Genomic DNA, 26,375 nt, shown 5'->3' on the forward strand with positions numbered 1-26,375 from the left:
CCAATTGTCCTACTCAGTTTCCTCTTCTCAGCTCTGAGTGTTGGAGGACCTCAGGGATCAGTCCTTGAAACTCTTCTTTTCTTTATCTGCACTGACTCCCTTAGATTTCGCTAAGTCCTGTGGCTTAAAATATTATCTATAGGCCAACACTTCCACATTTACATCTCATCTAGAATTCTTGCCTGAACTCCTGATTTATACATCCCGCAGCCTATTTGATACCTTTTTTGGATATCTAATAACTATCGTAAACCTAGTATATCCAAAACTGAAATCCTCCCCTCCCAAAAAACCCTCTTCTACCCCAAATGAACATCTTCCCCATCTCAGATGATGGCAACTCCTTCCTTCCTGTTGTTCAGGTCCAAAACTTTGCAGTCATCTTAACTACTCTCTCTCTTATATCCCCTATGTAATCTACCTTCAAAATACATCCAAAATCAGACCATTTCTCCCGCCTTCACTGATACGACTCTGGTCCACGCACTATCATCACTTGCCTGGATAATGGCAACATTCTCCTAACTGATGTCGCTCCTAACCTGTTCAGAACACAATAGCTCTTTAAGACATGTGTCAAATCTTGCCACTTCTTCTATTCAGAACCCCACAATGGTTCTCCATTTCACTCAGAGAAAAGCCAGCATCTTTCCAAAGACCTAGTAGGTCCTACATGATCTAGCCCCTTGTTTATTTTCTAACTCCACCTTCAACTCCTCTCCTCTCACACGTTTCATTCCAGCCACTTCCACTGGCCTTCTTGCCAGTGTTTCTTGCATAGTCTAGGCATGCTGCTACCAAGGGCCTTAGCAGTCACCATTCCCTCTTCCCGGAACGCTCTTCCTCCAGATATCCACATGGCTAACTCCTTTACCTTCAAGTGACCTTCCCAAGGTGTCACCTTCCCTGATCCATTGCAATCCAACACCCCTCCAGAAACACTTATCACCCTAATTTTGCCCCACTTTTCCATAGCACGCATCACCTAATATACTGTATAGTTTACTTGTGCTGTTTATTGACTATCTCCCACTGCTTAGAATGCCAACTCCATGAAGGAACAACTTCTTTTCTGGTTACTATGATAAAAAAGCCCAAGGGCCTAGTGATAGTATTCGACCCATATGAGGCATTCAATAGTTATTTGCTAAATAGATGAAGTTGGAAATGTTCTAAGTTACTACTTATTATTTTGGACCCAGAAAACCTGTGTGTGACTAATAACTCCTACATGGTGAGGGAAATCTGAAAATCTAAAATGGGATTACCCATTCAATTTATCAAGAACTATTTCCTCAATATCTCACATGTGCCAGAGCCAAAATGCACCCTAGATAATCAAACATACTTTTCCAACTCTGGTGCAGGAGCTTCTCGCTTTTGAATGCGGTTCTGAATCGACAAGAGTGCCTCTGGTGAATACTGGGCAGCATGGCTTTCCATATATTTCAAGACATAGTCGTCTGTATCCAGGATGATGAACCGGTGGCCAAACACTGGGGAGAAGGCAGAGATATACTTCCCTTGGTTATGCTTTTATCATGCAATCAGGAGTAAAATAATACTGATTCTCCAATGACAAATTCACAGACATGCACATGCATGCATAGTGAACTTACAAAGCTCTCTAAACTTATATGCAGTCGTTTGTTCAGTGTTAGGAAGCTCAGGATCTGTATTTATAGCCCCCAAAATGCAACCAATTCACAGTTTAATTGAGAAGGAAGGAGATTAAGACATTGGACCACATATGTAAGGATATTAGCTTTGTCTCTGCTAGAATGCAGCCTACTTGTCTCTTACAAGGGTTATTTAAATTTAATTCACTTGGCGAGTCAGAAAGCCTAACCTGGGTTTAGACCTACCGTCAATCACAGCGCCAATGAAGAAGTCACTAGGGCTATAGTAGATGGGGTTTCCCACTGAAGAGTGTGGTTTGGTAACTTTTGTTCTGCCAAGGTACTTGCCCCCAATGATACCAGAATTGCGAACAGGAGGCTCAAAGATACTGATCATGTCAGTGGCTAGAAAATAAGAGAAGACAAATCGACGGCCTTTGTCTTCTGGGTAGGGGGATTCCTAGAAAAGTGGGAGGAAAAAAGATATTATGAAGGTACATGAACTACCTAGATGCCCCCAAATAAAATACCTACAGGGATTAGGTTTATTATGTACATCTACTATATAAAGTATAATATAAATGAATAGTATGGGAGGGACTCTGGTGGCTAGGAAAGAACACCCCAACTCAACTGCAGTTGATTGTTGCTTCGTGGGAATGTAGGCCCAATGTTGCTAGATCTTGCGTGAGAAAATAGAAATCTAGAGTACTGTATAAAGCCCTGGCTTGAAAACACTGATCTCAATTCTTTCAAGCACTATGCAGACCAACAAAGCACGTAGGTCACCACTCTGCCCATTGGCTGCCATTTTGAAACCTCCTGGCTGACATTAGGTTCAACTTCGTGGGCACTATGATGAGTTTAGTTCTTGAAACAAATCCATTTATATACATAATTTTAAAAGAAAATTTAAGAAGGGAGGAATCATAGAGTTGAAAGTGATTCTGAAAAACTATCATGTAGACAACACTTTTCCTAAATCAACTCGCTGAGAGTGATCACATAACCCTTAAGCCACAAATTCCAGATGGAACAAGCTTAAAAACAGACATGCTTATTCTTGACTAAAATCTTCTCATATCACACCTTTTGCACATGTCTTCTCATTCAGACCATGGACTTGTGTAATAATTTCTCATTTACTGCAGAAAGACATTGGGTTTCCTCTTAGTAAAATAATTTCCACATTCCCTAATCTAATAGTTTCCAAACGTTTTTGATTGGATACCCCTATAAAATTAAAAAACAACACATCCACAATCCTATCTAATAAAAGAGAGATATGAAAATTAACCATCACTCCGCTACACCCACAAGCCAAGCCCACAGGCCACGCCCACCAGCCAATTAGGAATGAGTATGCAAATTAACCCAACCAAGATGGCTGCAGCCACAGAGAGCAGGAGGGAGGCTTGGGTTTCCCCAGTGATGGAGGAAGCCAAGCTTTCGGCACACCCTGGCCGGCCCAGGCCTCCACTCAATGCTACAAAGTTTCAATTATAGAAGGTAAATAAATCCCAACAGAAATGGCGGCAGCCATGGAGCTGGAAGAGCAGGAGGCTAGGGTTGCCCCCGGCGATGGAGGAAGCCAAGCTTCTGCAGCCCTGGCCAGCTTAGGCCTCTACTCCAGGCTACAAAGTTTCAATTATAGAAGATAAATAAATCCCAGATACCAGGGCCTCCACTTGGGTTGCCGGGAGGTGTGGCTGGCCTGCAAACCACCACAGGCCCCTCACCCAGGCCACCCCATGCCCCAAGGGAACCCCCACCCTGATCCAGGACACCCTTCAGGGCAAACCAGCTGGCCCCCCACCCATGCACCAGGCCTCTATCCTATCTAATAAAAGAGTAATATGCAGATTGACCATCACTCCAACACACAAGATGGCTGCCCCCATGTGGTCAAAGATCCTGCTCCCATGTGGACACAAAATGGCCGCCACAAGATGGCCAGCAGGGGAGGGCAGTTGGGAGGGACCAGGCCTGCAAGGAAGGGCAGTTGTGGGCAATCAGGCCAGCCGGGGAGGGCAGTTGGGGGCGATCAAGCCTGCAGGGGAGGGCAGTTAGGAGTGACCAGGCCAACAGAGGAGGGAAGTTGGGGGCAAACAGGCTGGCAGGGGAGCAGTTAGGCATCAATCAGGCTGGCAGGGGAGTGGTTAGGGGGTGATCAGGCTGGCAGGCAGAAGCGGTTAGGGGCAATCAGGAAGGCAGGCAGGCGAGCAGTTGGGAGCCAGCAGACCTGGATTGTGAGAGGGATGTCTGACTGCCTGTTTAGGCCTGATCTGACCAGGAGTCTAAACGGGCAGTCGGACATCCCTCGAGGGGTCCCAGATTGGAGAGGGTGCAGGCTGGGCTGAGGGACACCCCCCCTGCACAAATTTTGTGCACCGGGGCTCTAGTATCCTATCTAATAAAAGAGTAATATGCAAATTGACCATCATTCCAACACACAAGATGGCTGCCCCCATGTGGACACAAGATGGCCATCCCAAGATGGCCAGCAGGGGAGGGCAGTTGGGAGGGACCAGTTCTGCAAGGGAGGGCAGTTGTGGGTGATCAGGCCTGCAGAGGAGGGAAGTTGGGGGCGATCAGGCCTGCAGGGAAGGGCAGCTGGGGAGGACCCAGGCCTGCAGGGGAGAGCAGTTGGGGGACGATCAGGCCTGCAGGGGAGGGCAGTTAGGGGTGACCAGGCCTGCAGGGGAGGCGAGTTAGGGGCAAACAGGCTGGCAGGGGAGCAATTAGGCATCAATCAGGCTGGCAGGGGAGTGGTTAGGGGGTGATCAGGATGGCAGGTAGAAGTGATTAGGGGGAATCAGGCAGGCAGGCAGGCAGGCGAGCGGTTGGGAGCCAGCACTCCTGGATTGTGAGAGGGGTCCCAGATTGGAGAGGGTGCAGGCTGGGCTGAGGGACACACCCCCCATGCACGAATCTCGTGCACCGGGCCTCTAGTAGTTAATAAAAATCAAACCACATCACTCCTCTGTTCTCAAACTTCCAGAGACTTCCCATCACACTTAGAATAAAATACAAAGTTCTGAGCGGGGCCACAGGCAAGGCCATAGCAAGGGGGTTGGGGACTCATCCTTCAGGGCAGCAGTCACCAACTGGTTGTCCATAGACCACTGGTGGTCTGCGAGGTCCTAAAGATTGGCGACCACTGCTTCAGAGTGTTTGTGATGAGCTGAATAGATATACCCTCTATTTTTTACCAGGCCAGGGAAAACCCTTTGAAAATTACCACGACCAGAATATCACTTCTTTTTTCCTTTACCTATAGCAGTGATGGGCAACCTTTTGAGTGTGTCAAACTTCGCCAAAAAACTGAGCATAACTCGGGTAGTGTGTCACTTTGAGGAAAAAACATTTCGCAAATGTTTCATCCTCAGGAGCAGCAAATGTTTCATCCTCGGCATGCGGCCGCCTCAGCGGCCGCGTGTCATCAGAAATGGCTACGCATGTCAGTGCTGACGTGCATGTCATAGGTTCGCCATCACTGACCTATAGGAAGGTACAAACCAATTCTTTATTAATAGTCCTATTGGTATTCTTTTAAATGATTTTTTTACTTTGAACTCTTAACACAGAGAAAGTGACCAAAATAACACAGAAAATGTACAGTTCAAAAATTTTTCATAAAGTGAACACCCATGTAACCACCATCCAGGTCAAGAAACATTGATAGAACCTAGAAAGCACCCTCCCAATTAATATCCTATCCTTCCCCCACCCAAAATGCCACTATCTTAAGTTTTATGGTTTTCTTTAGTTTTACCACAAAACAGGCATTCCTAAACAGTTCTGTTTTGCCTGTTTTTTTAAAATCTTAATATAAACAAAATTATATAATATGTATTATTTTGTGTCTGAATTCTTATATTCAAAGTTATATTTATGTTGTTTGTAACTGTAGTTCATTAATTTTCATTACTGAACAGAATTCAAATCATTGTATAAACATGCCACAATTTATTTATCCAGACTCCTATATATGGACATTCAGGTTTACTTTTAGCAATCATGGATTATGCTATTAGGGACATTCTTATCTCTTAGTGCACATACTAGTATGTGTATTATTTTGGCACAATCTGGTATGTTTGATTAGGCCAAACTATTTTCCTAAGTGAGTGTGTCACTGATAGTATATTTCCTATTGTTCCATATTGTCACCAACATATTAATCATCCTGGTAGGTGAGAGCAATTCATTGTGGTTATAATTTGTAGTTTCCTGATCATTAAAAAGGCTGAGCACCTTTTCATACATTTATTGGCCTTCTGGATATCCTCTACTGTAAAATGCCTACTCAAGTTTCTTGCTTATTTTTAAAAATGATTTTAGATTGTTCATTAGATATTTTGGATATGAGTTCTTAGTTGATTTATTCAATAACATCTTCTCCCACTCTGTCTTTTCCTTTTTTTACTTTCTTATTGGTGTTTTGTTGAGGAACATTAATGTCCATTTTAATGTAGTCAAATTTATCAGTTTTTGAAACAATTTTGGCTTTTTGTGTACCACTACAGAAATCTTTCCCTACTACAAGGGTAAAATTTTATTATTATTAAGAAATTTTGTTGCTTTGCCTTTCACATTTAAATCTTAAATTCACCCAGAATTGATTTCTATATTTGGTCTGAGGTGAGTCATATTTTCTTTTTTTCCAAATAGGTATCTAATTGTTCTGATATAATTTATTAAAAAGGCCTTCCTTTCCTAATCCCTCAGCAGTGCCCTTCGTCATGTATCGAAATGTGTGTAGGTCAGTTTCTGAATTCTCTAATCCAGCGGTCGCCAACCTTTCGGACCTCACGGATCACCAGTGGTCCGCTGACCACCAGTTGGTGACCGCTGCTAATCTCTTCCATTGGCTTAATTATCTATCTTTGCACAAATACTCTGTTATCTTAATTATTTTATATGACTTTTTAATATATGTTATATTTTGTTAACCAAATCCACCAATCTTGTTCTCCAAGAATGTTTTTACCATTCTTGGAAGTGCTTTACATCTCCACATAAATAAATAGGATCAGTTTGTCAATCTGCAAAAATTAAAAACCCTTTGGGATTTTGACTGTAATTGCTTTAAAACAATAAATCAATTTGGGGCAAACATCTTTATAGTACTAAATTTTCTAACTAGTTAATAGTATCTCCAAGTCTGCCTGTAGTTTGAAAAATCACCTGGTCTACCCCTCCCCACTCCCAATACCTATTCCCAGAAGTAACTTACTTCAATTTCTAATATTTATGTGAATAGTTCTAAATAAAATGTTTATATTCCTTTTTCTACATTTTTTTTTTCATTTTTAAAGACATCATCCTTTGAATTCCTATCAGTAATTTGCCTCGGGGAATTCAGGCCATGAGTGGAATATTCAGAATTTAAATTTATGTCTGTTTCCAGACCTATGTTCTCAACCACTAGCCATATGACTTCTCAAAGGCAACATCTAGTTAACTGATATCAATAAATGAGTCCCTTTATTATAATTAATGACTATAAAATACATCAAGCTAGACATGACAGGTAATACTAAAAATTAGTAAGACATGGTCCCTACCCTCAAGGAAATCAAAGTACACTGGAAAGGCACACAGACACATAAATAAATTGAATATAAATCAGGCTTTCATAACTACTTAATTAAAAATGCAAAAAGGTCTGTCAAAATTTGAGGGGCAGAGGGGAAGATCAATGATCTAAGAAAAGATTTTTGTGGGAGATTGGCCTTGAGCTAGGTCTTGGTTCAGGGACACCATACTTAACAGCATCCAACATGCGTCAAGGCATGGTATGGAGACAGAACAGAATCTTAGTATATAAAAATTAACCTCACCAATGAAGCCAAATAACGAAGCACCTTGTTCTCATTCATCAGCATTTTGATAACATCTTTTTTCGGAGCTTTTGGAATGAGAACAAAACAATTCTGAGCGGAATCCTCGACTGGTCCAAAACCATTATAGGGAGGTAATTCCTGAAGAAATACAGAAGCAAGAAGCAGATGCTATTTGTATTAAAAATTATAAAGTAACTAACTTTCTTTGAAAAATCTAGAAAACATTTAAAAGATATTTCAATATTTACAAATGTAGTCAGAAAAAATAACACACCGCATATTGCATTCCTCTTATTATAGACTAGAGGCCCGATGCATGAAATTCGTGCAAGAGTAGGCCTTCCTTCCCCCGGCTGCAGGCACCGTCTTCCCTCTGGCAACCGGGACCCAGGCTTCCCTCTGGCCGCCAGCAGGCACCTGGGAGTCAGGCTTCACTTGGAGCCCTGGCTTTGTCTGGAAGGTTGTCCGGAAGGACATCTGGTCTAATTAGCATATTATGCTTTTATTATTATAGATTTTTTTTTTTTTTGTTAATTCTCACCTGAGAATGTTTTCCATTGCTTCTCAGAAAGAGTGGAAGGGAAGGAGGAACGGAGGAGGGAGGCGAGAGGGGGAGAGAGAGAAACATTGATGTGAGAGAGACATATAACCAGTTGCCTCCTGCTCGTGCCCTAACCCAGGGCAGGGAGCAAACCCACAAACCAGGTACATGCCCTTGACTGGGAATCGAACCCACGACCCTTTGGTGTGCAGGCCAATACTCTAACCACTGAGCTCACCAACCAGGGCTTATTTATAGATTTTGTACCTTGATCATTCCTCATAGAAGTAACTGCTGATGCTACAAAGTAACTCTCAGGGCTACAAGTGAAACTACTGCTGATGTCCACTGACCCTTACCTGGCCCTACTCCCGGGCCCAATCCTGGCCCTCGTGACCATCCTAGCATGACTTTGTTACCGGTGGAAGTGGGGCGGGGGGGAATTCCTTGTCCCTACCTGTTGCTCATGGAAGTGGAATTCTTGCGATATCTCAAAAAAAAAAAAAAATTTTTTTTCTGAGATTCATATGGTAGAATGAGTGATTTTTATTTGTGTGGAATTACAACGCTGAGTTTCCAAGGTCCCCTCTCCCTCAGTCATGCCATAGAAGAAGTGTAGCTCTGGCTTTAGCAGGGCTAAAATCAGAGCCAGTGTCCAGAGTTTCCATTCCATGTTGGCACAATCCAATACAGCATCAGGATAGCTTAATTTGTGTTTCCTGCTGCAGTCCATCAGTCCATTGCATGCGGGGTTTCCAGGGCCACATGGCTATGGAGGAAACAAGGGCGAAAGCAAGGAAGAGGAGCAAGAGTGCCCCATGAGCCAAGAGTCACAAGAGCAACATGAGAGCAAACTCCTTTAAGGGATTATGCATCCCCAAATTTTCGTGGGCTTGCATTAGCCACACTCATTCTGTTCCCAGGTGTGACCGACAGGAACCTTCCCTAGTCATATGCATCTATCTCCCCTTTGTTGGACCCCTTCCCCCCGTGTTCTGCAGGGACTGGACCAGTGTTTCTCTAGAGAGTGTGAAATTGCAGCTTCCTGGTTAATCTTCCCAAATGGCCAAGCTTATCATTTCTGGCTTCCCCCTTTGCTCCTCTCCTACTATTAATAACTAGTTAATTATAACGGTATCAACTTGATTCATTTTCCCTCTTTACTTCCATATTTCTAATATTTTTATTACTTGAGTTTTGCCTCACAGAAGAGGGATGACAGCCATACTTACTGAGAACTCTGATTCCTTGTTCATACAGAACTCTCCTTTCCTAGTGAAGGAGCAAACTCCAAATCAATTTCATTGGTGAGTAGTGTAGAAGTATAGGATGAGCTTATATTTCTCATTCAGGTTCCACGAAGAGCTGAAAGCATCACTCTAGGATGCTAGGATTTGTTTGTCTCAAAACTTAAGTAGTTTTGAGGGTGTTATCCACTCTCTCATCAATACTAGCTAGAAAGCAGCAGAGTTCTTTTTCTCTGATTCCTTGCTATGCTTTCTTAGCAAACTCAGCTTGTACCTTGCTTTTCACTTGTGCTAGTAGATACCTTACCCAAATCTTTTTATAAATTATGTTCAGGCACTCTAACAAATTAGTCTATAAAATCCCTGTAATAGGGTACTCCCTCAAAACCCAGTAACTCTGCCATGCTCATTCAAGGTGTAGTGATCGGAACACTGACCCTGCACTCCACTTGCCAGGGCTGCAGTGATGTGATAATCATGGCTGGAATATGACAGAGGATGCGGTGGGTGGGCAATGACCTAATTTGCTCCAAGTGCAACACCACTGCTCAATAAATATACACGCTGCCATGGACAGAGGGACCTGTGTGAGATGCCAAATACTGGTAAGTTTTGCATTACTCTGGAGGCCAGGCAGAAATGCAGTGGTGGGATCTAAAGTTGTTTTGCATCCGCAATAACACAATGGCAGCAGCCTGGTTGGGGGATGGGAGTGGAGGTTGAGAGATTTTGAAACAGGAGATACCTATAAGCCTCTGAGTGCCTTCCTCTCAAATTCCTTTTGTGTTTCGACAGGATTCTACCTGCTTTTCCTGAATTGCACCTCATTTGCTCTGCTTGGAATGAAGACCTTCCCTAAATATCAGCCCATATACCTGGAGTCCTGGCACCGGGCTTCTCATACTCCAAGTTACTGCCTGGGTCCTGTTTAAATCTAGATGAGCCACTCCTCTGACTGTGAACATTCTTACTCCTAGTAACTCCTGCTCATATGACCCACCCACCAGAGTTTCTGCCCAGGCTTTCTAAACAAAGCAAGTATACGATGAGCGTGGGAGTCCCATAACCCCTCACGTACTGCTTTTATGGGCCATCTCCATAGCAGATTAGCTCCCCTAGTCCTTGGTTTCCTCCTCTGCCCCACCAGCACGTCTCCATATGGAGCCAGCTTGAGAGGGAACACATCTGGCCATTGGACCCATGTTTACTTACTCCCAGTCTAGCAGATCAGCCTGACCTATGAGTGTCATGATTCTCAAACTGAATATATCTCCTTCATATCCACTTCTGCCCCTGCCATTAGCTTGGCTCTAGCTTTATCCCTCTAGACCCTGCTACTGTGTCCCATCCCTGCTTTACAACTACGTTGTTCAGGGTTTAAATGACTGAAGTGTCAAGACTAAGGAGAGCTAAATGTATTTGCTGTTTGGTAAGTGGAGCTCTCTTATTCATTTCCAACACAGACTTTTATGAATAGGCAGAGAGAATTTATTTGTAATATAGAGAATTTACTGAAAATAAACTGACCAAACACTACAATTAATGTGCCACATATATGGAGGTAGTTATAGTATACAGAGTGACTGAGATAGGCAAAACAAACATCTACCTAGTTCTTCACTTCTCTCTGCTCTCTATCCAAGTCTTTACTTTCTTTGGAAGACAGGTTAGGAGGAAAAAGTATGATGGTAATGAGAGTGGAATGGGAGAAGTATTCTAGGGCTCAAAAGCTTTTATCAACTCAAAAGATGGATCAAAGGGCTCCAAAAGGTGCACCACTCTGTGACAATCCCTCCCCATTCTACCCCCTGCTTAGGTAAAGCTCGCCCTTGCACTTTGCAATATGACCTTGGGAAAGTCCCTTGGACTGCTATCTTACACTACACTTATCTGTAAACTAAAGTGGTGGAATAGTTTGCTTGATCGGAATCTAGATGTGTTCCCATGGTATTTTTTCTTATATACTCCATCAAATGCTGCCAAAAATTTGAGGGTGAGGCACATTCAATGGTACAGAGTTCTATCAGGAAAAAAAACTGATAGCAAGAGGTACAGTCATGTATCATAATGATAGAAATATGTTCAGTATCGTGTGAACATCATAGGACACACTCACACAAATCTAGGTGGCATAGCCAACTATACACCTAAGCTATATGGCATAACCTAGTCTCCTGGCTACAGACCTGCACGTCATGTTACTGTACTGAATACTATAGGCAAGTGTAACAGTGGTATTTCTGTATTTAAACATTTCTAAACATAGATAAGGTATAGTAAAAACATGCTATAAATATAAAAATGGTTCACCTGTATGCAGCACTTACCAAGAACGGAGCTTGCAGGACTGGAAGTTGCTCTGGTTGAGTCAGTGAGTGAGGGATGAGTGAATGTGAAGGCCTGCACATGACTGTACACTACTGTAGACTTTTCAAACACTGTACACTTAAGCGATACTAAATTTGTAAGAAAATATTTTTCTTCAACAATAATTTAATCTTTACGGTAATGTTTTTACTTTCAAATTTTTTGAATTTTTTAAAAAATTTCAACTCTTCTATAATAAAACTTAGCTTAAAACACAAACATTGTCCAGCTGTATAAAAATACTTTTCTTTATATCCTTATTTTATAAGCTTTCTCTATTTTTAAAATTTTTTCCAAATTTAATTTTGTTTTGTTTTGTTAAAAACTAAGACACAACCACACACATTAGCCTAGGCCTACACAGGTCTGGACCTAAATATCACTGTCTTCCACTCTACATCTTGTCCCCTGGGAGGTCTTGAGGGACAGTCACACACATGGAGCTGTCCTCTCCTCTGACAGCAATGCCTTCGTCTGGAACACCTCCTGCGGGACCCGCTGGAGGCTCTTCTTGAGGAGGTGTCACTGTTTTCAGAAACATGCCCATGATGGTTAGCTTGGATTGTTTCTTTTTTTACATCATAAATCTGCTTATAGACCGATAATGCATCATGAACATTCCTCTCTAATAATACAAACCTTTGGTGTTGGGGGTCCATGTTTTCAAACTTTCTAAGGAGTTTGTTGAAGTCTGCAAAAGCTTCTGCTAAAACCTTCACTGTGAATTTTCTTGGGGGTTCGTCTTTTTCTTCTCCTGCAGTTTCCTTTTCTCTGGCCTCTTCACCTATGCATTCCAGTTCCAGTTCCAACAACTCTTCATTAGTTAATTTCTCAGGCTCCACCTCTAGGAGCTCCTCAATGTCTTCTCATCCACACTGAGGTTAAAGTCATTTGCCATCTCAACCATAGAGTCTTGATTTTTGCAACATCCTCATCCTTGATAAATCCGTTGAAGTCATGGGTGAATCTCCTGAGTGTCTTCTTCCAGATGCCATTCATATACTCCTTGGTGACATCACTCCAAGTTCAAGTAAGGTTCTTGATGTAGTCAAAATGTTGTACTCCCTCCAGAATTACATCAGTGTTTTCCTCAGGTGCAGCAATAGCCTGGTTCAAGATCCTCCTCAGGTACTAGGCCTTAAAACCTGCTATAACTCCTTGATCCATTGGTTGCATCAAAAAGGGGGTTTTAGAGGGAGACACAGCACTTGGATATTAGGATGAAGGTTACCAATAAAAGGAGGATGTTCAGGAGCATTATCAATAAGCAAAATCTTGAAGGGTATGTTATTGTCTAAACAGTACTCCATTTCACTGGCATAGCAATTCAGGAGGGCATCTTGGAAGGAGTTGGGTCACCCATGACTTCCAACTGTCCCTGTAGGAAACTGGCAATGTGTGCTTATCGATATGCTTGAACGCTCAGGGGTTCTCACTGTGCCAGATTACAAGGGTTTCGATTTGTAGCCAGCAACATTGCCCCCAAGCAAGACTGTTATTTTGTATTTAAAAGCCTCAGAACCTGGCATTGACTTGGCCTTCTATGGAAGGAAGTCCATTCATGCATCTGTTTCCAGAATATGGAGGTTTCATCCATATTGAATATTTGCTCTGGCAGATAATTTTGCTCCACAATCAGCTTATCTAGAGTTTCCAAAAATTCTTCAGTTTCCTTCACATCAACACTCATAGAGTCAACACTCACTTTCACATTATGGAATGAATAACAATACTCGAATAATTTAAGCCACCCAGAGCTAGTGATAAATTCACATCATAGCTGGGACCAGCCTTTTCTTTCAACATCAAAAACAAATCTTGCGCTGTGGCTGTGAGCCTCGTGGTGCCGACAGGACACACTGCTGTGTCTCCTCTTCCATCTGGGTCATTAGAAGTTTCTCCATTATCTAACACAGGCCCTTCTCAAATTTTCATTAGTCTCATTACCCTTGTTCTTGCTCTTCAAGATTGTAGCTATGGCGGAATGGGACATGCATGACTGGAAAGCTGTAGCCATCACTAATTGTCTACCTTTGTAGTCTTTAATCATTTTCATTTTGCACCCAGATCAGTCACTGGCAATATTAGCAGTGGATTTGTATGCGTAGGGACCACAATGAGCAAAACTACACAAGATTAATCACAAGAAAAAATGATGCAGTCAAGACGCGGTAAACACAACATGTATCAGGCTGCTGCTGGCATAACACTGTTTTACAACAAACTTTATTTAAATAGGTAGAACAAGTACACTCTAAAATAATGATAAGAAGTTTACTACATTGAATGCATAAGTCAGTGACATAGTCATTTACTATCATTATCAAGCATCAGGTACCATACATAACTGTATGTGCTGTAATTTTAAATGACTAGCAGTGCATGATTACACCAGTGTCACCACAAACACGTGAGTGATGTGTTGTGCTGTGACATTATGACGCCACTAGGTGACAGGAATTTGTCACCTCCATTCTAATCTTACTAGAGGCCCGATGCATAAAATTCGTGCAAGGGGGTTGGCCTCACAGCTGCAGAGGCTGCCTCGGCCTTCGCAGCCCCAGTTTCGTCTGGAAGGTCATCCAGAATGTCGTTTGGCTGTCCAGTCTAATTAGCATATTACACTTTTATTATTATAGATCGCACCACTGTTGTACATGTGGCCATTGTTAACCCAAACGTCATCATGTGACGCATGACTGTATTATTACCACCTATACTTGCTTCCAGAAGTTTTATTGCCCCTGGCACACACCAAACTCCAAATTCTTCTTTGTATTGTTTTTATGAAATGTTGGTTCTAAGAGGCTTGTTTAAGAGATCATTTGTCTTTTGGGATAGCAAACACCTACTAAACAGGCAGTCTTCTTCAGCCTACTTCAAGAGACATACTGTATACATACCTCTGATTTGCTGGGCACTGTGTTAGTTGCTAGGAGCACAAAGATGTACAGAATATAGTCCCTGCCCTCAAGGAATTTACAGTCTAGTTGAGAAAATGCATCAACAGATATTTTAATGTAACAGATAAGTGCTAGTGGAGAGGCACAGAGCACCCCAGGAACACAGAGGAGGTGGCCAGCCCTGCCTGGAGCTTCAGAGATACTCTCTTAGAAGAGAGAAAGCCTATACTGAACCTTGAAGAATAAGAAAGAGCCGTGTGAAAAAAAATGATGGAAAAGTGGTTTAAGCAGGTGAAGAGCATCAGCTAAAGTCCAGGGGAGTAAATCAGAATGTAGCACCTGCAGAACTACACAGAATTCAGTATAATGGAGGCTAAGTGCACACAGAGAGGTAGCAGATGGGGAGAAGGTAAAGGGCCTGGGCTAGAGCAACTCAATTCCATCCTGTTCTCTCTCTTTTGAAAAGAAATAGCCCAGTGACATTATTTTACACACACAGTGGCAACAGAGATGAGTCACAGGTCTGATCACCCTTCCTTATACATGGGCAACAAAGAGGTTGTATGACTCGCTCCTAATCCAAAGAGGTATAAAAACAATCACGCTTTCAGTCCATGATACTGTGCTACCTTAATACTTCAGACACTTCTTGAATATTTTGTATAATGTGTAATTTCAAAATGTGCAATTCTCACTTGAAACTCTAAAATATGTGGCTGAGCCACTCTGAAGGCTCAAGTTTCTCATTTTACTATCTCAGTGCATTAAAAGCACCATGAACTTACTCTCATGTCAGAGTGGACTTCTGTGGTGCTCAGAACTGAATTTTGTAGTTCAGTGTGATTCTAAGGGAAGCTATGTTGCAATGAAAGAAAGTCATCTCCAACATCTTCAGTTAATCAGTTTTTGCTTTACTGTCAACCAGGTTTTCAGTGAAAGGGTTTGATAAATAGGCAAGAAACAATGAAATGCCCTCAGGATCTAGAATGTGAAAAGATGTCTTTTTAAAAAATCTAGATGAAAAAAATATTATAAAAGTAATACAAGACTTGGTATAAAAGGCGAAATTAAAACCACACACAGATTTTCTGGGTCAAGAAATATGTAACATTTTATTTTGAATAAATTAAAATGATGACAAACTGACTTCAGGAAGGTTTTTCTTATTTATTTATCTATCATTTTTAAATATGTTATTGATTTTTACAGAGAGAGGAAGGGAGAGGGAGAGAGAGAAACATCGATGAGAGAGAAACATGCAAGAGAAACATCGATGAGAGGGAAACATGCGAGAGAAACATTGATGGGCTGCCTCCTGCATGCCCCCTACTGGGGATTGAGCCCAAAACCTAGGTATGTGTCCTGACTGGGAATCAAACCAGTGATTGATTTGATTCCCAGTCAGGACACATGCCCAGGTTTTGTGCTCAATCCTTTTGGTCCAAGGGACAGCATTCAACCAACTGAGCCATTCTGGCCAGGGCAGAAAGCTTTTTCTTATTGGTCCTCCTTTAACAGTACATGAAAATGCCCATTTCTTCACACCAGGGCAAACATAAGCTATCGTGAGTCTTTCAAAATCTTTCAAAAATAGATCCAAAACCTCATTATTTACATTCTATTTCTTTATCAATTAAGTTGAGGGTCTTTTCTAATGTACATTATCCATTTATATTTCTTTTTTGTGAACTGCTCTATTTTACATGCTTTGTCGTTTTGTTTGGGGTTTTTTTGGTGTTTTTTTGTTTTTGTTTTTTGCTTTTTTTTGTTTTTGTTTTTTTAACTGGATATTCACGTCTTTTTTTCCCCTTTTTCTTTAACTTTACATCAAAAGATTAATTCTCTCACTACACTCAGAACTAACGTTCCATTACCTGTTTTACAGGAGGTTGTTCCTTCTTGCTTACATCAATACATGGTAAATCAGAGACTCCAAACTTTTCTTTGAAATAGTGTCGAGTAAATGGATCACAATCGTAAATGAAGAAGGTTCTCCCGAGGATAGTGAGTGGCTTCCCAACGATGAAGTCTTTGGCAGTATACCATTCCAACACCTCCTGATCAGAGATTTCCAGCACACACTTAGGGAAGTCCTCTAACATAAGAGAGCAGGGAGAGAGGAAAGAAGGAATGAGGATAGGACACACAGCAGCAAGGCATTCTTGAGAACCTGAGGGAGTGCAGTGTTTGGCTCTGGTCAAGGGTCAGGGCCTCCTCTATATTCCCAGAAGAACACATGCTGTGTACTTCCATCTGTTGACCGGACACATAAATAATACCCCAGATGGCTTTTGTAAAGTCTCTCTCCCATGTTCAGTTCCAACTATCACTACAGGTCACTGATCTTAACAGAATTAATGTTCAGAAGAAATCATCACTGGAGAAAAGAATAAATGTCCTTGTGTAGAGTATTAGATCTAGAAGGAACCCAACGAATTATTAGTGATCACATATACCATGTACTAAGTACACTACAAGATACTGAGATTACAACAATCTCTATATATAAAGAGCCAGGGTCCGTAACATCCAAAACGACCAAAGGAATGACCAAATGCCAGGCTGCGCACACAGCAGGCTCAGGTGGGTGGGGACTGGCAAGCGGGCTGAACTGCTGACCTCTCGGGGGGAGAGAGAGAGAGGCAAGGCTGATCAGCAGCTGCCACGGCTGCTGGCAAGGCCCCGTGAGAGAAGCAGGGTCTGATGCGCAGCCTCTGTGGCAGCTGCGGATCAGCCCTTGCCTCCCTCTCTCTCTCTCTCTCTCTCTCTCTCCAGTCCTTGCCAGCAGCTGCGCCTCTCTCTCTCTCTCTCTCTCTCTCTGAGAGGTCAGCAGTTCAGGCCGCTCGCCAGCAGCCTGGGGCAGCTGCTGATCAGCCCTGCCTCTCTGATCAGGCCCAGAGACGCTGACTGGCTTAGAAACCAAGCAATCAGAACCAAATCTGGATGAAATGTGAGGATCCAATGGCTGCCTAGAAGGTGGAGCTTTTGATGCTGACTGGCATAGAAAACAACCAATCAGAACCTAACCTGGGTGAACTGCGAAGGCAGAATCTAAGGTGGGGGGTGAGGAGGGGTTTTAAAGGCAATAGCTGTTTGGTGTAAGGTGTAAGAAAGCAGTTCAATTTTTTAATGACCAGTTTGGCAGTATAGTGCATATGGCTGGCTATCAGTCCAGATATAGGGATTATGTATTTTTGTCTGCCAAGAGCATCTCTTCTTGCTGAAAAAGGATCCCCCCCACCCCCATTTAAGCAATCCTCCTATATAATCTATCTATACTAATAAAAGGGTAATATGCTAATTAGACCAGGTTGACCAGCCATCTTCCAGACATCTGACTTCCTTCTGAACAAAGCTATGGTGGTGGGGGCCGAGGCAGAGGCAGTTAGGGGCGATCAGGCCGGCAGGGGAGGGCAGTTAGGGTGATCAGGCAAGCAGAGGCAGTTAGGGGCTATCAGGCAGGCAGGCAGAGAGGTTAGGGGTGATCAGGTAGGCAGGCAGAGGGGTAAGGGCAATCAGGCATCTTAAAAGCCCCTCCTCCCAGTGTGCAGTGCCTAACCCTAGTAGATCTCTTTGAGTTACCCCAGTAAGTGATGGGCAATGGGGGACACAGCTCGTGACTCCATGAGTTTCCCTCAGTAAACAAGGTTCCAAGAGATCTGTGTGTGTTCCAGCCATTTATCTTTGTTTGCTCAACAATTATCTTTTTCATATAATGCTGGATTTATCTTACTGATATGATATTTAGGATTTCTGCACATATGTTCATGAGTGAGACTATAGTTCTTTTTTCTCATGGTGTCTTTAGTTTTAAAAAAAAAATCAATGAATTAAGTTCTTTTTCTTTTCTATGAGTTTATATGAAGCTTGAAATTATATGTTCTTTAAATATTTAGTACCCAGCTCTGCCACAGAGCCTTCTTTAGTCTTCAGTTCACACCTCTTCTTCTGAGCTCTGTCTACATGACATAACTAGTTATATAATCAGATAGTCTTGGACACTTGTGTTATTGTTTAATGGCTTTGTGTACTAATATGACCTGTTTCCCAAGTCACTAGAAGGGACTTAAGGACAGGGGTTCTAGGTCTGGAAGTTACATTTTCATTTTATCCTCCACAGCAGTGAGCACATGAACTAGTTTCCATAGCAGACACGTAACTCTTGTTTAACTGAATTTAGTAAGAATCATCCATTGGATAAATGCCTTTGAGAGTTAAACATCAACTCTACACTCCTTGTAGTTAAAGGAATTATTTACTTAGCTGATGGAAGCTTAGCTTTTCCTGTCCTGCTGCATGACTAACAATAACTTTTACAGAAACATATGTTTCCCGCCTCTTAAAAGAACCCTTCACATGTTAACATGCTGCCTCTCCATGTAACTGATGAAAACTTTGTTCCAATTTGGGAAGTTATAGAACAGGATGATTATTATTATTTTTATTAAACTGATTGGGTTAACATTGGTCAACATGCACATACAGGTTTCATGTGTGGGTTTCTATGTTAAAAAATCTGTATATTGCACCATGTGCCCACCACCCTAAGTCAAATCTTCTCTCCCCATCCCCATCCCTCTGGCAACCACCACACTACTGTTTGTGTTCATAAGTTTCAGTTTTATATCCCACATATGAGTTAAATCATATGGTTCTTAGCTTTTTCTGACTGACTTATTTCACTTAGCATAATGTTCTCAAGGTTCATCCTGTTGTTGCAAATGGCGCTATTTCATCCTTTCTTATGGCTGAATAGTATTCCATTGTGCATATGTACCACATCTCCATCCAGTCCTCTATCACAGAACACTTTGGTTGTTTCCATGTCTTGGGTCACTGTGAATAATGCCGCAATGAATATAGGGGTGCATATACCTTTGCAAATACATGATTTCGAGTTTTTTGGGTATATACCCAGGAGTGGGATTGCTGGGTCATATAGTAGCTCTATTCTTAATTTTTTGAGGAATCTCCAGATTGCTGTCCATAGTGGTGTACCAGTCTACAATTCCCACCAGCAGTGAATGAGGGTTCCCTTTTTTTCCACAACCTCTCCAATACTTGTTGTTGCTTGTCTTGTTGATAACAGCCACTCTAACAGGTGTAAGGTGGTATCTCATCATAGTTTTGATTTGAATTTCCCTAATTGCCAGTGAGGTTCAGCATCTTTTCATATATCTATTGGCTGTTTGTATGTCAGGTGTATTTTCAGGTCCTCTGCCCACTTTTTATTGGATTGTTTATTTATTTGGTGTTGAGTTTTATGAGTTCTTTATATATTTTGGAAATTAAACCTTTGTCTGAGCTACTATTTGCAACTATCATCTCCCATCTGGTTGGCTGCCTGTATGTTTTGTTGTCTGTTTCTTTTGCTGGGCAGAAGCTTTTTACTTTGATATAGTCTCATTTGTTTATATTTGCCTTTCCTCCTCTCTCCTTTGGGGTCAAGTTCAGGTCCATAAGTTTGGCACCTATATTTCTTCTTTGTAACTTATTGTTTCAGGTCTTATATTTAGGTCTTTGATCCATTTTGAATTAATTTTTGTACTTGGGGACAGAATAGGATGATTATATATTGAAAATTTTAGATGTAGGCCACATTGATAAAGCAGAGACAAGCGTGGAACCTGAGAGTTCAAGGAATTCAGTTTTAGTGACACTTTTTTCCATGCTCCACTGACATTTCCATTCTTTCTTTTAATTTACTTTAAATCTAACTTTATTAGTTCCAGATGGCAGAAATTTCAGGCTCATTTAAGTAATACGAAAGGCCAAAATTAGTACCTCAGTCCTAATGTCTTAGGACTCTAAAAGGGCTGGATAGGAGGCTATATATAAGAATATGGCAGGCAGCGGCCAGACTCTGTTGAACCAGGGCACAGATCCAGTTGTTGCTAGCACAGAATACAAGCTGTGTTAGCAATTATTCTCATTTTTTCAAAAAAAGAGATTTTAAATGTTAACTCTTAAAACAATTTTACTCCCTTTTATTCTCTTCACCAATCTCATTCTCTTCTACCTCACATGCAACCATTCTAACGTGCAGCTTTTTTATTATAGTGTATTATATATGTTGTTTTGTGTATATTTTACTTTATGCAAACATTATTACATTATACATCTTTTTACTTTTTTTTCTACACAGCACTATGTTTTTAAGATGCACCTATTTGCTTTCTTATACATTCTGTTTATTGCTTCTAACACTACATATTTATCAAGGTATACCTTCATCACATTTTGTTTATCCACTCTCCCAATGATAGAAATCTCCAACTCCTTACCCCCAAATAACACTGCATTCTTTTTTAAACACTGCAGGCCAAGAATTTAGCCTTCAGATGGCCACTTTGTTTATAACCTTTAAGACAAACCTCTTGCTCAATACCTGGAATTTCTTATCTCATAGCTCCCCCCAAAAAAATCAGTGAACATTTAGAGTTCTGTCAGCCATCCAACCATGAGGTATGTCATTATATGCCACCAATATGGCATTTTTATAATAAAACATTCTTTTTAAAATATATTTTTATTGACTTCAGAGAGTAAGGGAGAGGGGGAGAGATTTAGAAACGTCAATGATGAGAGGGAATCATTGATCGGCTGCCTCCTGCACATCCCCTGGGCATGTGCCCTGACTGGGAATCGAACCATGACCTCCTGGTTCAAAGGTTGATGCTCAACCACTGAGCCATGCACACCAGCCAGGCTAAGAGAACATTCTTAAACTACCAAGTCAATAACTAAAGCAAGCCTACGTATCACAGAGAAATACTGATGTAAGGCAGGTGCCACCTGCATTTTGTTGCGCCCTCACTCTCCAGTCCAGTAGGTTACTTTACACCAGCAAAGAGCAAGCATTCACACAGTGGCGCTACACTCTATGAGCCATAGACGTGACTTTTCCAATCTTAAGTCATCCCACATAGAAACTCCTTTTGTCAAAGAGTGAGGCAAGAAGCAAAGTCAAAAAAAGCACATCAGGAAATGGAAAGCTGTATCTGTGAATGAAAAAGCTTGTTTCAGAAATGCACAAAAATCTGGATAAGTTGCGTTAGTTCAGAAGCCTTGATCTCCCACACTTTCATGAATCTCCCACTGCTGTTTGGTTTTGTTTTCTGACTTGGATATCAGTCCTCTCCACCAGACCATTTCAGAGGGGAGCCTGGACTAAGGGGGCAAGTAGAGGACAGAAATTAAGGGAAAGCAGTTTTTAGTCCCTTTAAGAACACACCAAGAGCCTCCTAAGTGTAAAGGGAAATGACCACACTGGGTTAGAAACTCCTCTAAGATCCAAAAAAAGGTCCAATTATCAGAAGATAAACCCAACCAAACGTACTTGCATTCACCAAAATCTTGGGCATGCGCTGGCGGTTCATCAGGACCGGGAAGGGATCACGCCCATCATTCCGTTCATGGATCTCTCGAATTTCTACTGTATCATCCATAAGATAGTAATGAATGATGTACTTGCGACATTCACCGAACATGCTGTCTGTATCATCCCAGATCGCATAGAATCGAAGAACCTTTGAGAAATCCAAAGTAGTGACTTAAATACAAATTCTGTAAGTGGAGAGTTTAGCTTAGCTACTTTGGCATTCATATATCAGACAATAATGAAAATATTAGCTAGAAAGACAATGAAGCAATCTCAAATGGTTAAAAAAAAGAAATTTTTACCAAACATACGAAAACATCTGAAATTATGTATCAGATGTCAACAGCTGGAAAATATTAATAGGCTTATAAACCTGTGCTGAGAAAAAAATTCACTTTGATCCAAAAATATTAGTCAGGGAAAGAGAAGTTGAATTAAAAGAGCAATGGATCCTTTATACAGTTACTAATAAAGGTGCACGTGAATGGTTTATATGTAATTAATATGGAAAGAATCTTCATTTACTTATCAATCTTTTTTTAGTAGCAGTATCAACAACACAATCTTTAAATACAAAATAATAATAGATATATGATTGATATAAAGAACATCCTTAAAAGACTATGATAGTGCTAGGTAAAATTTTCTGAACTAAAAGGAATTACATTTCTGAAAGAAAAAAAAGCAGCAAAGAAGCATTGAGGGTGATCTTTCCATTTTCTTTCCCTTCAGCACACAAAGGAAGATTGAAATCTCCTACACACCCTGCCCACCAGGGGGAGCATAGAAAGGCTGGAACAGTTGGAAAATACCCAGAACATTCTGTATTCACACATTAACATAAAACTTAACAAGAATCATCTGTAATGGAATGCTTCTGTGAAATTACTATTTGAACCTTAGAAATCTACATATATGCAAAATAAATAATCCATTTAAGGTTTCCCAAAGGGTTCTGTTGAGGTTAACTCACATTTGAGAAAGTAGCCAGCTGGAAATATAAAGTGGAAAGAAGATATAGCTCAGGGATGCTCTAAGATTTAAGTTTGGTGGAAGTCACAAGACTTACTTCCACAATCTTCTTTGGATCTCTATAAAACTTTGGCATTCCTAGCCCTCTAACTCTAAAAATAGCACTGTATCCAAATGGTTATACTATAGGTGTGATGTTTCAAAACACACACACACCAAAATAGTTTGCTAATAAACACTTACACGTTTGGAAACGAGTTAACTTACCAAGGTGCCTGAGTCACTTACTTGTTTGTCAAAGGTGAGAAACTGCTTGAGTTGATCAAAGTCCGATGGAGTGACATACTGATGAAGAGGGCGTTTTCGAAGTTCTGTGTAAGGATCGAGAGCCATCTTCCCAGGTGGATTTAATTCAATTCCTTGACTTTCCAAAAATTCCTAAATAATTCAAAATTAATACTGATCACCTTTCTTGAAGCTTCTTCAAGTATTAACTGATGGAATAAAAATAAGTGTAATAATTTCTATACCAGTGCCCGGGTTAACCATTAATTTGCAGCTTGAGCCATGTCTTCGCAGTACTGAGCCTCCAATTGACCCAACTGAATAATGCAGACAGTAACTGATTACTACCTTAAGTGTTCTGTATTATAAAAATGACGGGCAATATGATAAGCTCCAAATATAACCTCAGATGAATGGAATTTAGTTAGGTGCCTGAGCACAGAGTAAGGATTACTTACATACACAAATGTGAAACCTAACCATAGTTTCAAACAATATGTAATTCATATCAGGTATAGGGACAAACTGCACAATGGCAAAGTTCCGCTGAAATCAAATTCTCAACTTTCCAACTCATTTAAAACAAGTCTATGATTAGGTCTCCCCTTCAAAATAAAAAAAGAAAGCATACCCATTGGTTTAGATCAGAAAATGTTATAGCAAAACAGGAAAGGCAAATCAAGTATTCAAATCTCACCAGAAAAAGTTAAGGAAAGCATTTGGACATGATATGATTTTGAATTCTATTTTGCTAATTATGAATAATAATATTATTTTCAGAGTCACTATATTTTTTAATACAACTTAACATTCTTTTTAAAAGAACCATAATGGACTATGCTTTTTTGAGAATCAGAAAAGAACAACTTCATGGGTTCTGTTTACATTCTGGAACTAGAAATTAACCTGAAATCTAGGTTTCTTTGGGGAATTGTGTAGTTTGCTTTTGGAGAATTCAATAGAAAATATAAAGAACACAGAACCAAAATATTTGAGTTCTGGTATTAGCTCTGCAGCTAACTTGCTTGTAATCTTAGTATTTAAAGTTTACTAGGCAGTCTCCAATATTCTTTCAATATTAAAATATTATAGATTTTAATGTCTACTAAATCAACTAAGCTGGAGATACTGACTGGCAATAAAAATTCTCCTCTCCTTTGAGGTGGTGTATTGGTTGAGGTACTTAATGAGTGTTTTACTCCTTCCTGTTGCTTTCAATAGATAACCAGGCCCTTTGTTAACCTTACCTTAGGGATTTGGGCAGGAATATAGAAGCTTCCTAAGGATGACAGTACTTCCTATCTCTTAGATAAAGCCTAAACTCTTTGATGAGATTATTTTAAAGGAGGGGAGAGAAGGGAATGTCTTTGAGAGTAAGAGGAGAGAAATGGGGAAATTCCCCCCGATTGGAAAACAGACACAGTTGGTGGGTCTCGGAAGAGCAACACTCTATACGTGACCTGTAGGGACGCTCCGAGCACCTGTGCAGCCAGGTACATTCAATCTCAGGCGTTCCGAGTCCCAGTGTCTTACCTAGGACCGAACATCAGGGTGATGTCCTTGGTCAGTGGACATGTGAGCCCTGCCTATATGACTCCTTTAAGTCTGGGAATGCTTCCTTGTTCTTAGGGCTTGAAAACTTTGGTAAAGCTGAGGGTGAATAGAAATACGAGCTCAGTTGGACTGGGGCTCAAGTAGGTTTTAAGTCACTTTTTAATATAATATTTTTTGCACACCTGCATTTGTGGAGTAGAGTTCATATCTACTTTACTAGCAGTAATACTTTAGTGAAGAGCCCGGCTGGTGTGGCTCAGCGGTTGAGTGTCGATCCAGGAACCAGGAGGTCGCTGGTTGGATTCCCAGTCAGTGCACATGCCCTGGTTGTGGACTTGATCCCCAGTGTGGGGCGGGCAAGAGGCAGTTGATCAATGATTCTCTCATCATTGATTTTATTCTCTCTCTCCCCCTCCCCCTTCCTCTCTGAAATCAGTAAGAATATTTTTTAAAAATACTTTAGTGAAGATAATAAATTCTGTTATCTCTGATTTCTGGAACTTTATTTTTTAATGTGTTCAGTTCATTCTGTCTATAGGTCCAAACATTTATTTGGAGTAATGAGGAGGAGTTAGAAGGGATGGTGGTGATGATGATATGTTTAAAGAGAGGTGATTCCTTATTCAAATCACACCCTAAAGACAGCTATCTTCCTTATCCATCCATAGGTCCAGCCCTAATGAAAACCATCAAATTAAATAAGATGTGCATACATTTTAAACTGTTAAAGGAGCCAACTTCTCACCTAACAGATCAATTACTGAAAACATAATTCAATCTAATTATCAGTGCCCAAAATACACAGCTCTAGTCTATTATCAGTCATTACAATACTCACAAATTCTGTATTTGCAAATTTATCTACTTCCTAAAATGTATTGGTCTTTCAGACAGACATGCATGCAGTGATGAAAATCTGAGTTGCCTAATGCACACATTCCTAGCTAAAGTTGAACAAGGTGACATTCTGCGGTGTTTCAGCTTTTGTACTGAAAAAGTATCTTTTTTGTGGTCTCTTTAGTGCCACTTTCTCTCACTTTGTGTATTTGTTGGTGATTTTGCTGTCTAAAATTCCCCAACCTTAGTGCTGACGTACTGTCTCATACTCTACGTGAAAGAAGGCTGTGATATGTACTTAATGTCACTAAACTATACATCTAAAATTGTTAAAATGATAAATTTTATGTTATGTATATTTTACCACAATTTTGTAACCCTTTGCACTCGCTTGCTTTTTTCTCGATTCCTTTATTCTAATGCTAACCGTGTCAAGTCACACTCGACATCCGAGTGCAAAAGGTTAAAAGTCAGGCTGATGTCCCTGAAGGAAGAAATACATTGTGTTAGATAACCTTCATTCGTGTCTGAGTTTGATGTTAATGAATCAACAGTATATTTTAAATGTGGCATTCTAAAACAGAAACACATTAAACAAGGTTATGTATTCGACAGGTTGGTGAAAACGTTGTGAACAGAGACTTGTAGGAACCTCATCCTGTATTTCTCCTCGGAGCAATGATGCAGTGTTTGCTAATGAAGTGTTTGTAGTAACTTTATAGAACAGAACTACCATGAGTATTAAGAACTGACTGTAACTGGTTTAGATCAACTGCTCAGTGATCAACTTGCAAATGTTCAAATTGTCCATAGAGACACA

At 40.8% G+C, this 26,375-nt stretch overlaps 1 protein-coding gene across 4 annotated transcripts in view; it reads right to left on the reverse strand.

The window, feature by feature from the left end:
* The window catches only part of EFHC1 (EF-hand domain containing 1), a 68,431-nt gene that overhangs the window by 14,007 nt on the left and 28,049 nt on the right, over positions 1–26,375 (reverse strand). For 3 of the 4 annotated variants that reach the window (XM_079780974.1, XM_079780973.1, XM_079780976.1), the window contains 6 exons: positions 23,168–23,317; positions 21,866–22,055; positions 16,401–16,621; positions 7,466–7,606; positions 1,866–2,079; positions 1,349–1,496 (listed from right to left, as the gene is read on the reverse strand). In XM_079780974.1, coding sequence (XP_079637100.1) covers positions 1,349–1,496; positions 1,866–2,079; positions 7,466–7,606; positions 16,401–16,621; positions 21,866–22,055; positions 23,168–23,317 — 1,064 coding nt within the window. The remainder of the gene's footprint in view (positions 1–1,348; positions 1,497–1,865; positions 2,080–7,465; positions 7,607–16,400; positions 16,622–21,865; positions 22,056–23,167; positions 23,318–26,375) is intronic. The other variant, XM_079780975.1, reaches the window with a different exon arrangement.

This window comes from Cnephaeus nilssonii, assembly GCF_951640355.1.
Source record: "Cnephaeus nilssonii genome assembly, chromosome: 9".
In the NCBI taxonomy this organism is placed as follows: domain Eukaryota; kingdom Metazoa; phylum Chordata; class Mammalia; order Chiroptera; family Vespertilionidae; genus Cnephaeus; species Cnephaeus nilssonii.